Source organism: Scyliorhinus torazame, chromosome 3, assembly GCF_047496885.1.
Source record: "Scyliorhinus torazame isolate Kashiwa2021f chromosome 3, sScyTor2.1, whole genome shotgun sequence".
In the NCBI taxonomy this organism is placed as follows: Eukaryota; Metazoa; Chordata; class Chondrichthyes; order Carcharhiniformes; family Scyliorhinidae; genus Scyliorhinus; species Scyliorhinus torazame.
In genome coordinates this window covers 206,387,675-206,399,802 of record NC_092709.1, presented here as the reverse complement: position 1 = coordinate 206,399,802, position 12,128 = coordinate 206,387,675, and the positions used below count along the sequence as shown (strand labels likewise).

General features: G+C 48.1%; 1 protein-coding gene across 2 annotated transcripts in view; it reads left to right on the top strand.

Annotated features, from left to right (window-relative positions):
• The window catches only part of LOC140408913 (uncharacterized), a 299,625-nt gene extending 290,434 nt beyond the window's left edge, over positions 1-9,191 (top strand). For both annotated transcript variants that reach the window (XM_072496790.1, XM_072496791.1), the window contains one exon: positions 8,604-9,191. In XM_072496790.1, coding sequence (XP_072352891.1) covers positions 8,604-8,846 — 243 coding nt within the window. In that variant the 3' untranslated portion in view covers positions 8,847-9,191. The remainder of the gene's footprint in view (positions 1-8,603) is intronic.
• The last annotated feature ends 2,937 nt before the right edge of the window (positions 9,192-12,128 follow it).

Sequence of the window (12,128 nt, the reverse complement as noted above, 5' to 3'; positions counted from 1 at the left end):
GATGAGCCCCTGAACTCATATTTTATCTCCTCCAACCACAGGAAGTCATACAGGTCACCCAACCATGCTGCTACCCACGGTGGCGATGCCGACCGCAACTCCAGTAAAATTTACCCCCGTGCAATCAGAGAGGCGAAGGCCACGACATCGGCCTTACTAAATAAAAGCAAATTACTGCGGATGCTGGAATCTGAAACCAAAAGAGAAAATGATGGAAAATCTCAGCAGGCCTGGCAGCATCTGTAGGGAGAGAAAAGAGCTAACGTTTTGAGTCCAGATGACAAGACTTTGACAAAGGGTCACCTGGACTCAAAATGTTAGCTTTTTTCTCTCCCTGCAGATGCTGTCAGATCTGCTGAGATTTTCCAGCATTTTCTCTTTGGTGACATCGCCTTACTCCTCTCCATGAGCTCCGGCTTCTCCGAAACCCGAAATATCGCCACCAACGGGTCCGGGTCCACTCCCTCCTCCACTATCCTGGCTAACACCGCGAACACCCCTGCCCAGAATCTTCCCAAGTTTTCACAACCCCAAAACATGTGCGCGTGATTCGCTGCTCCACGCCCACACCTCTTACACTCATCTGCTACCCACTGAAAGAACCCACTCATTCTTACCCGAGTCATATGCACCCTGTGCACCACCTTAAACTGTATCAGGCTCAGCCTTGCACAAGAGGAGGCCCCGTTTACATTACGCAGTGCCTCACTCCATACTCCCAATTGATCTCTCCTCCCAACTCTGCTTTCCATTTCTCCTTGATCTTCACCACCCGCTCGCCTCCCTGCACCCCCCCCCCCCCCCCCCCCCCCAGCCACTTGTACATATCCCTAACTCTTCCCTCCCCTTCCATATCCAGATGCAGCAGGAGCTCCAGCAGGGTGCATCCCGGCAACCGAGGGAACCCCTTCAGACCTTTCCCCCGCAAAGTCCCTAACCTTCAGATACCTAAATTCACTCACCCTTGGCAGCTCTACCCTCTCCCTTAGCTCCTCCCGGCTGGTGAACCCTTCCTCCTGTTGCTAACTTTTGGTTGGTTCAATTGGCTCTGTTTTATAACCTTTGCTCTAGAGTCGCCAGGTATCTTTATGATACCGCCACGAGGTTCAAGTTCAAGTAATGATCAATAACTCAACACACCAATTAGTAAGATTCAAATCAAAACACATTTATTATACACAGTAAATCACTACTCATGCATAAACTCTACTTTCTAGGCTATTTCTATAACTAACAGGTCTATACTTGGCTTCGGACTGGCCCACCGGGTCAGGGGAACAAATGGCCTTTCGTTCAGGTCCTGAGTCTGCGGGATTCAAAAGCTGGTATGGACTGGTAGCTAAGAGCGCCTATCTTGTTGTGAGCATTGACTTGAGACTTACTTGCTTGGAGGCAACAAGACAGGTCACTGTCAAGGTTTGGTTCAAGTTGCTGAGTGACCCTGCCAAAGAAGGACGATTTGAACTTGGGGCTTTACTTTATAGTCCCCAGGGGCTTCCCGCCCTTCAGGGCGGACCCCGTACCTGGTTCCAAGTGATTGGACTACTTTCCGATCACTTGGATCGATTTCTCCAATGCTGGAGCGGTTCCCTGATGGTTGGGCGGTCCCTAAATGTCCGTTGGCCTTCCTTTGTCTTGGCTCCTGCTGGCGCCGAGGAGTCTGGCTTGGCTTTATTTACCTTAACTGTTGCCATTGTGCCTGGTAATCGCACATTACTATGTAGATGGCTGCTGCATTACTATGCAGATGGCTGCTGGTTTCAGTGCTGTCTGGTTGTTTTGCAGGTTCCAATATACATGATTTCTGTATTTGCCAGTCTTTGCCTGTGTTGGCTGAACTTCCCTTCAGCCTTTGCGGTTCTCCATTTTAAGTCGGGAAGTGGCCAACTCAGATGGCTACACACCCTCCTTGTGATCCTAACGCGAAGCATGAAGGATCACATAACTGCGTTGTCTTCATTCCCTGACCCGGCGAGCACTCTTCTGTGGCCTCTACACTGACCATAACTATGCAAGAAAAATTTTAACTAACAATTTCTAAATGGCGCTATGTCAAAACCGGGACATGCATTACAAAATTTTAAAAAACGGTACCTCTAACTGTCCTCAATAAACTACACTCACTAAACATTCAGTCATATTAACTTCCTAAACAATACAAAATAAAAGCAGCATTTACATTTTTCCTGGCTTGGCAGTCAAACACAGGGTTGTACAATCTTTCCATTTCTTTATTTACAGAAGAACGCAAATGAATGTCGATATTATAGATCGAGGGGTTCGGAGGCCTGGGGATAACTGAACATAGGGGATCTTTTTCTGTATACCGGGGTACGAGCGCGGTAGGCTCTCCTTCTCCATTTCCTCATGCAGATAGTCTGCACGATGCTGCCGTATCGCCAACACTAATAGGGATTTGACTACGTAGGAAAGGGAGTACCACGTTATGAGCCTATCACACCATGATGGTGTATCGGAGACTATTTCGTAGTTCTGTGTGCTATGGGGAAGTGAATCATTAACGGCGGGGGGGGGGGTTGGGGTCAGGGGGTTCGCGTTCGCGCGCAACCGAATACACATTGCAATAGCGAAAAACACGTATGCCGTCTTCATTGTTGTCTTCTTCGTTCTCTTCTCCTCTTTTCTTTTCCGTCGCGTCTCTTTTCCTGGAGCTTCTGGGGTTCTGTGGGATCAAGCATTGTGTCTGTTACTATCTTGGTTTAATATCTCATCTGTTAGTATGTCTGTCCTTTTGTGCCAATTCTCCCTTTATAATTTGTCACCATGTGTGACTCCCTCATTTTTATTTTTTTTTAAACCGAATATTCAGGACAAGACACATTTAAAAATACTGAAACAGTGTGAGCCGTCTCGCAGGCTGAGCGATTTACCATCCAAATGTTTGAGGATGTAAATAGCATAGGGATGGCAACCTAAGGGTCCCCTGAAAACAAAACAAAAAACCTTTTGAACCAAACGTGCCGAAATGAGGTGCGTATGGGCCGCGACGGGTAAGAATTGGATGGAATTCCCAGGTAGGACAGCGATCAATGCTGTGTGTGCTCTACCCGAGCGTAGCTGACCAGAGGGGGGATCCTCAGGCAGGGCGGAGACCAATGCCGGTGGTCGTCGTGGGGGCTGTCTCTCATGATTACCTTCGAATCAGGAGAGTAGTTATGATTATTGTGTGCCGACGGACTAGTTCCTCTGAACTATTGTCTGGGACAAACTTGTAGCTTTAACAGCCAGTGGACGTTAAAAGAGTGGTGCTGTGGGGCCATGAAAACTTTTTAAATTCACAAACAACATTTAACATGAACATTAAACGAACAAACATACAACAAACATGGTGCAGGTTCCATCAGAATACAGGACATCGTAAATCACATTTGGACTGGGGTGTAAATAGCACATGGAGGGAGTGCAGCCTGACCGAAGAAGAGAGGAAGGAGGAGCGAAACAAAAATGAAGTGGCCTTGCTGAGGTAACGCTGCCATGAGAAGTGGTGGGTAAGTGCTCACAGTTTGCATGGGGCAGCTGGGACCTTGTAGCTGCTGTGGGTGGTGTTCTCTGGGGGCTAGTCTAGCTGGTGGGGGTCTCCTGGAATCTCGGGCGAAGTGTCCTTACTGCCCACAGTTGTAACATGACCCCTGGGGCACAAGGTGGAGCAGGTTCTCTGGTGCATTGTTCCCTTGGGTATGGTTCCCTGGGTGGGGGGGTCAGGGCTGTTGGTGTCTTTGCTGGTTCGGGGGGCATTGGTGGGCTGACTCCGTGGCTTTCAGGGGGGCTTGACATTCTCGTGCGTGATGACCTAACTGTCCACAATTGTAGCATTCCTGGGATTTAGGCTGCTGTGGGCTATTTCCCTCATTTACCCATGCGGGGTTCTGGTGCGTCCTAACTGGATGCATGTCTGCCTGCTCTTCCTGCTGTTCTTCGGGTTTCCTAACTGCGAGTTTGTTTTGCACAGACTGCTCCTAGGCGCGGGACAATCTATTTAAAACCCATTTCTCATTGTGGGCTTCCTCTGAGGGGTCATAATTCGTACAGGCCTTTTGTCCTGCCTCTGTGGTATGGGAGATAAGGGTGCGGGTCCATTTGGCCATACTGTCTTGGGAAAAATGGGTGCGTTCTAAATTTCCAAAAACTGCTGTGAAATGAATCCGCAGGCGTCCAGCAAACGCTGTGGGGTGTTCTGTGTTTTTCTGCCTGCACTTATTCAGGCCTTCTACGGGGTCACCTCTGTTGCAACCGATCGCGTCTAGGATCGCTGCATGCATTTCCTCAAGGGGGCCTCCTCCTACATTCTGTGGGTCGGGAAGGGCTGCTACGACTGAAGGGTCTAAACTCAAAACTGTGAGCTTCACGTGCTCACGCCCGTCCAGGCCGTACATGGTCGCCTGCTGCTTTACTCTGGCAAAGAAGTGGTGGGGGTCTGAGGTGGGGAGGAACGGTGTGATTTTCTCGCACGCGTCCCGTAATTGGGTCACGGTTAAGGGGGTGGTATAAAGAAATCCTGTATCTCGACTGAAGTGACTGTGTGGTGGGTGGTTACTGGATTCATTGGTGCCTGAACTATCTGCTCTGTGGGGGGTTGGGGCGCTTTTCTCTTCTGGGGCTTTCCTTGCGCACATATTCCCTGAACATATCTATGCGCGGTCTCATTTAATTCTTCTAATCAGGGCCGTCTTCCTCATCTAACTGGGATCCAAAGGTGCTCTGGAATCCTTTCTGAACTGAAAGTAAAGACTGCAGTTCTGCAATCTGCTTCCGGCACTTTGCGTGATCTAGTGAGCTTTGTCTGTGCTCCGTGGTGGTAGTATGGAGTGCTCTTAATGCTGCTTTCAGGTCGCTACACTGCCTTTGCAATGCCTCTACCTGTTTCTCTGTTTCCTCTCTTACCAGGACTGCACATTGCATGTCCTGATAGGCCTTTTCGTACAGTGTCTGGAAGCTGCACCAGACAAGGTGTGCCCCCTTGGCATCATCCACCTCTCCGTCCTTTGCTGCTAACTTCCTTCTTAATTCTAGGTTCTCTTTCTCTATCTCGCTCACATCGACCGTACTCATTCGATGTGCCTCCTCTATCTCATTACGGAGCGTCCAAACGACCTCCTCTGTGCCTCGCAATTGTGCCAAACAGGACACGATTGCCATCGGCTTGCGAGTTTTTCCCAAGCTTTTCTTATGGATTTCGCTCAGGTTCTCCCACCAAGTATGTCCTATACTCCCGGGACCTGTTTCCTCATTTTCACAGAATTCGCTCCAAAGGGGCCATCCTTTCCCATTGAGGTACTTTCTGATTTCCTCTTCCCAAACGTGACACTGTCCTACTCTGCTGCTGGTCGCTGCGACCACAAATTCTTCGGGGTTCATGAGGCGTTGCATTACCTGCATTGCCATCTTTCCCCTCTGAATACTTCTCTTAAAATTTGGAACGAGGGGTATTAAGGCGGTGCTGTAATTACGGGTACGGCTTTCGCTATTTTCCGGAATACAAACTCCCGACATTTTGGCGCAACAAAAAATCTATCAGTTTACCTTCTAGCCCTGTTAGTTACGCATGCATTAACACACTACCGAATTATGAGGATTGATCCTCATAACTGGATTTTGATCCTAAAAACAAAGGAAAAAGGGCAGCACGGTAGCATTGTGGATAGCACAATTGCTTCACAGCTCCAGAGTCCCAGGTTCGATTCCCGGCTTGGGTCACTGTCTGTGCGGAGTCTGTACATCCTCCCTGTGTGTCCGTGGGTTTCCTCCGGGTGCTCCGGTTTCCTCCTACAGTCCAAAGATGTGCAGGTTAGGTGGATTGGCCATGATAAATTGCCCTTAGTGTCCAAAATTGTCCTTAGTGTTGGGTGGAGTTACTGGGTTATGGGGATAGGGTGGAGGTGTTGACCTTGGGTAGGGTGCTCTTTCCAAGAGCCGGTGCAGACTTGATGGGCTGAATGGCCTCCTTCTGCACTGTAAATTCTATGATCTATGATCAGAACTGCTTGAACACTTGTGGTTTTTTCTGTTCCCAATTGGATTTCTAATTCAAATTTTGGGTTCTCCCGGAGTGGTTAAGCCACTTCTAGATCGGGTCCCGTCAGGATGTCGCCAGTAATATGTTGCTAACTTTTGGTTGGTTCAATTGGGTCTGTTTTATAACCTTTGCTCTATAGTCGCCAGGTATCTTTATGATACCGCCATGAGGTTCAAGTTCAAGTAATGATCAATAACTCAACACACCAATTAGTAAGATTCAAATCAAAACACATTTATTATACACAGTAAATCACTACTCATGCATAAACTCTACTTTCTAGGCTATTTCTATAACTAAAAGGCCTATACTTAGCTTCGGACTGGCCCACCAGGTCAGCGGAACAAATGGCCTTTTGTTCAGGTCCTGAGTCTGCGAGATTCAAAAGCTGGTATGGACTGGTAGCTAGGAGCGCCTATCTCGTAGCGAGTGTTGACTTGAGACTTACTTGCTTGGAGGCAACAAGACAGGTCACTGTCAAGGTTTGGTTCAAGTTGCTGAGTGACCCTGCCAAAGAAGGACGATTTGAACTTGGGGCTTTACTTTATAGTCCCATGGGGCTTCCCGCCCTTCGGGGCGGACTCCGTACCTGGTTCCAAGTGATTGGACTACTTTCCGATCACTTGGATCGATTTTTCCAATGCTGGAGCGGTTCCCTGATGGTTGGGCGGTCCCTAAATGTCCGTTGGCCTTCCTTTGTCTTGGCTCCTGCTGGCGCCGAGGAGTCTGGCTTGACTTTATTTACCTTAACTGTTGCCATTGTGCCTGGGAATCGCACATTACTATGTAGATGGCTGCTACATTACTATGCAGATGGCTGCTGGTTTCAGTGCTGTCTGGTTGTTTTGCAGGTTCCAATATACATGATTTCTGTACTTGCTAGTCTTTGCCTGTGTTGGCTGAATTTCCCTTCAGCCTTTGCGGTTCTCCATTTTAAGTCAGGAAGTGGCCAACTCAGGTGGCTACACTCCAAATACAGATCCCTCACCTTGGCCAGCCCCACTTCCCTCCACCTCCTGAATACACTATTCATCCCCCTTGCTCAAACCCATGATTCTCGCACAGCGGCGTTAACAGTGACATTCCTTCCATCCTAAAATCCTATCTCCACTCTGACAAAATAAGGAGGAGATTGATTTTTTAGTCCATAGCTTGCTATGGGGTGGCACGGTAGCAAAGTGGTTAGCACTGCTGCCTCACAGAGTCAGGGACCTGAGGTTCAATTCCAGCCTTGGGCAACTGTGCGGAGTTTGTACTTTCTCCTCCTGTCTGATTGGGTTTCCTCCAGGTGCTCCGGTTCCTCCCACAGTCCAAAGGTGTACAGGTTAGGTGAATTAGCCATGCTAAATTGCCCCTTCATATCCAAAAAAAAGGTTAGATGGGGTTATGGGAATAGGGTGGGGCCTGGTTGGGGGTGCTCCTTCGGAGGGTCTGTGCAGACTCAATGGGCCGAATGGCCTCCTTCTGCACTGTAGGGATTCTATACCAGGGACCTGATTTTTCAGAAAGCGGGATTTCCCGCCCGCCACCTGAAGAGTTAACGGTGAATGCATTCCCGTCGATCATGGCTGCCTGTAGCCATTCATTGGTCCAAAGAGTGTTAATTTAAAAAAATTCTTTCACGCAATGTGGGTTCTCAGGCTAGACCAGCACTTATTGCCCATCCCTAATTGCCCTTGAGAAGGTGGTTATGAACCACCTTCTTGATCCAATGCAGTCCATGTGGTGTAGGTACACCACAATGCGTTAGGAAGGGAGTGGTGGGAATTTTAGCCAGCGACAGTGAAGAAACGGGGCGATATAGTTCCAAGACAAGATGGTGTGGTTTGAAGGGGAACTTGTTGGTGATGGTGATCCCATGCGTATGCTACCCTTGTCCTTTGAGTTATGTCTGGATATTGGACTTCCATGCCTCAATTGGGTGGATGTCCCACCACAAGAGGGCTGTCAGCCAATCCGATTAGCCTGCAGTTCTATAGATCCATCAGGACCGCTGGCGGTAGTGGCCAGGATTGAGACGCCAAACAGCCTCCAGATTGTAAGTCCAGGAGGTGGGGGGGGGGGGGGGGGGGGGGGGAGGGAGTTGCGTGGACAGGGTGGTCTCATGGGAGGTGAGGCCTGGGGAGGAGGGGGTCTTGATGGAGAGGCCAGGGGAGGGAACAACCGCTGGGGCTGACCTTGCAGCAGGGGTGCCCAATGTGGACAGGGGGCCCTTGAATGGGCAGCTTCCCTTTCTTGCCTGAGCAGGGTAAGCAGCTATGCTTCGCCCCACTCCTGAACTCCTGCCAGGCTGAAAGTCTGAGGCCTGGCAGGAAGTGACCCTTAACAATTAGCCATTTAACTAGGGTGAGGTTGGCAGGCAGCCCTTGGCCTTTCCCTCTTCACGTAAAATTGCAGACAGCCAGGGGCAGGAGGAAGGATGGCAGAAAGACCACCCAGGGAATTTTATAAGGCTGGTCTCTGAAACCCACTGGTGGGGACTATAAAATTCTGCCCCAGGTTACTGATATGCAAATATGTTGACTTGTCTTATTTGTAACCATGGGACTTCTTTGTTTTCTGTCTGCAGGTTAGTGATGGAGCCGAGTATATTTTCATCCCCAAAAAACTATTCCTGACTGAGGTTCCAGTCATCTCTAGGCATGTTGCATTGGAGCTAGTAAACACCTACCCAACTGAACAAACGATTAGACAAAACCTTGCCAGGCTGCAAGAATGGAACTTGTATAAGGCTAGACTTATCAAACAACTGCTAGAAGACCATGTAAAGCGGAGGCCTGTTTCTGCCAATCCAAGAAAGACAACTTTTTAATTTTGTTTTAATTAAGACTGCAATTTCTATCTGGCAACCTATTAAAATAATTGATAAATGAACTTGTGGTGAACATATGCTATTACAATTCACCACTGCACTGTGTTGTATTATGTTGATGCCCTTGTGGGCTCCGCCTGTGGCTCCGCCCCCTCAGGGGTGGTATATAAACCTGTAAGCCTGTGGGCGGCACTCAATACAGAGCAGTCGCAGGCAGGCACAGATCTAGCGTATTAAAACCACTGTTCGCTTCTATTCTTCGTCTCGTGTGAATTGATGGTCGCATCAGAACTGAAATCCTTGTTTCAACTGTAATAAAATTGGCCGAGAAATTGGACAACAAAAGTGCCTGTTTTTGCAGTCCTTCAGATGGTAAGCTGATAGCATGTGCACACTTCAGGCCTATTGACTAAAGAGTCCTTAACCCACACCTAATGCAGACATTAGGGCCATTGCACAACAAATGGCATTCCCGAATTTCAAGACCAATTTGCTGCATGAATCGCTTTATTTTATTTTCCGTGATGTATACATCACCTTACTTCGCTTTATGCAAAGTAAATAAACTAAACAATTAAAACTATTTTTGAAAAATGTTTCAGTTTTTGGTTAATGTTTTTCTCACCATGGTGGTCTGCTCCCATTTCCCAATAGCATAACGATTATTGAACCTCCTGGTGGTGTAATCATTGTGTGCTGCTTAGAAAGTCCACAAGCAAAATAGCCACTGACAACACGAGTGCAAAATCAGCATAACTTCAAACATTTGGGCTGATGTAGCTAGCAATCTGATTTCATACTCGCAAGTGCAAATCCAGGTAAAACGCATCAGGGCATAATGAAGCAATCTGTACGTAAGGGGTAGAACAATGGCACAGTGGTTAGCATTGTTGTCTCAGCGCCAAAGACCCATGTCCAATTCTGGCCTTGGGTCACTGTCTGTATTGAGCTTGCATGTTCTCCCAATGTCTGTGTGGGTTTCCTCCGGGTGCTCCGGTTTCCTTCCACAGTCCAAAGATGTGCATGCTAAGTGGATTGGCCATGTTAAAATTGCCCCTAAGAGTCCAAAGATGTGCCACTTAGGTGGGGTTACGGGGATAGGTGGGGGAGTGGGCCTTGGTAGGGTGCTCTTTCAGAGGGTCGATGCAGACTCGATGGGCCGAATGGCTCGTTCTACACTGAAGGGATTCTGTGGCTGTTTTCCTTCAAAGTTATAGATTGTGCTTGAATATAATTAAGGTGCTGTTCACGACCCACCGTACCTCTTGGATGTCCAGCTTTCAGCTGCTAGATTTGTTCTAAATCTATCCCATTCAGCAGGTTAGTAATTCCATAAAACACACTGATAGATAGAATCATAAAAATTTACAATGAAGAAGGAGGCCGTTTGGCCCAACATGCGTGTGCTGGCTGAAAAAGAGTTAGCCAACCTAATCATATTTTCTGGCCAAAAGTTTGCATTGAACATGTGGGTGCATGCCCAATCCAGATCCCATGGATTTGGGCGACAAGATGGCGGGTGCACATCAAGATGCCAGGTGCACATCCTGATGTCATCACGCTCTTGCACAACATTATGGTCAGCGGGAGTGCAACCTCCGAATGTTAAGCAGGCATTTAAGCAAATTAAGGAGCCAATTGTCAGCATCTTTATGTGGCCTATGTGGTTAATAAACTTGAATGTCGCGCTTTGGGCTCATCTGACTAGGTCTAGAATGAGCAGGTTGTTTGTGGGAGTGGAGGATAAGTGTGAGCCTTGTGGGAGGGTCCGGCTAACCATGTGCACATATTCTGGACGTGTCTTAAGCTTGTGGAATTTGGGTCTCTTTCCTTAGCACCGTGTTGGCGATTCTGCAAATTGAACTAAAGCTCTGTCCCTTAGGGACCAGGAGCTGGATTCTCCGCCCGCGTGGGAATGGTGCCGTTTTACGCCATAAAAAAATGGAGTAAAATGGCCACCGATTCCCCGTTTTGCTGGGGGCGAGAGGGAAGGTGGAATGGAGGTCTGCTTCTCCACCTGGTGCCTCAGTCTGGCTGGGGGATCCTATGTAGTTTTTATACCTCGAGAAGGTCAAGTACAACCATGAGGGGGGCGATTGAGGGGTTCAACCGGAGATGGCAGCCGTTTAATCTGTACTTTAAAGATAACCTTTATTGTCACAAGTAGGCTTACATTAACACTGCAATGAAGTTACTGTGAAAAGCCCCTAGTTGTCACATTCAGGCGCCTGTTTAGGTAATTGGGGGAATTCAGAATGTCCAATTCATCAAATAGCACATCTTTTGGGACTTGTGGGAGGAAACCGGAGCACCCGGATGAAACCCACGCAGACACGGGGAGAACGTGCAGACAGTGACCCAAGCCGAGAATCGAACTGGGACCCTGGTGCTGTGAAGCCATTGTGCTAACTGAGGTGTTGGGCGCTCTGAGGTACAGACAAACCAACACGGTTGCGATTGGTACAACGCAGTTTTATTCCAACTAACTATTTACACATCTGACTTGGTACTCAGCACTTTGTGACTGTGTGAGTGTCTTGCTAATGAGGTCCTGGCCCTGTGCTGTCTCCAGATGGACTGGCCAGGAAGTGTCGTGTTTCTTGTCTTATACTGTGTCTGCTCGTGTCTGTGATTGGCTGTCGTGTTATGTGTGCTAATTGGTCTGTTGGTCTGTCTATCATTATGTATGTGTATTGATGTATGTTTGAATATCATGACACTAACCACTATGCTACCGTGCTGCCAAGGATCTGATCAAAGTTTGTTGCTAGGGAGGGAGGAGGGGAGAAGGGAGTTGGGGGGGGGAGGGCATTTTGGTTGGGGGGTTTATACATAACAATAGTACAATAACGAACAATCGACAAACGTGGGAAGGTTTGTGGGTTGTTCGTTATTGTACTATTGTTATGTATAAAATTGAAAATGTTAAATTAAAATATTTTTTAGATGATAGGGGTCAAATAAAATAAAAGGGGCGGGATTCTCCTTTTCTGAGACTAAGTGTTGACGCCAACACAGAATCCGTGGACTTTTACAACAGAAAAACCGGCGCCGTACCTGGACTGATTCCCTGCTGTTGAGGGGTAGCATTGGTGCTGCATGGAACAATGGATTCCAATGAAAAACTAATGCTTGAGGGATGCGGTGCTCTGTGGGCCTGGATTTGCCGTTCAGGACATTAAGTGGTCCCACCAGTGAAAATCGCTACTTGTCTCTGCTGGTGCTAGGAGCGGGGCGCAGTATATGAGTCTCTCCCCTTTACCATGTGACTTTATGCTTTTG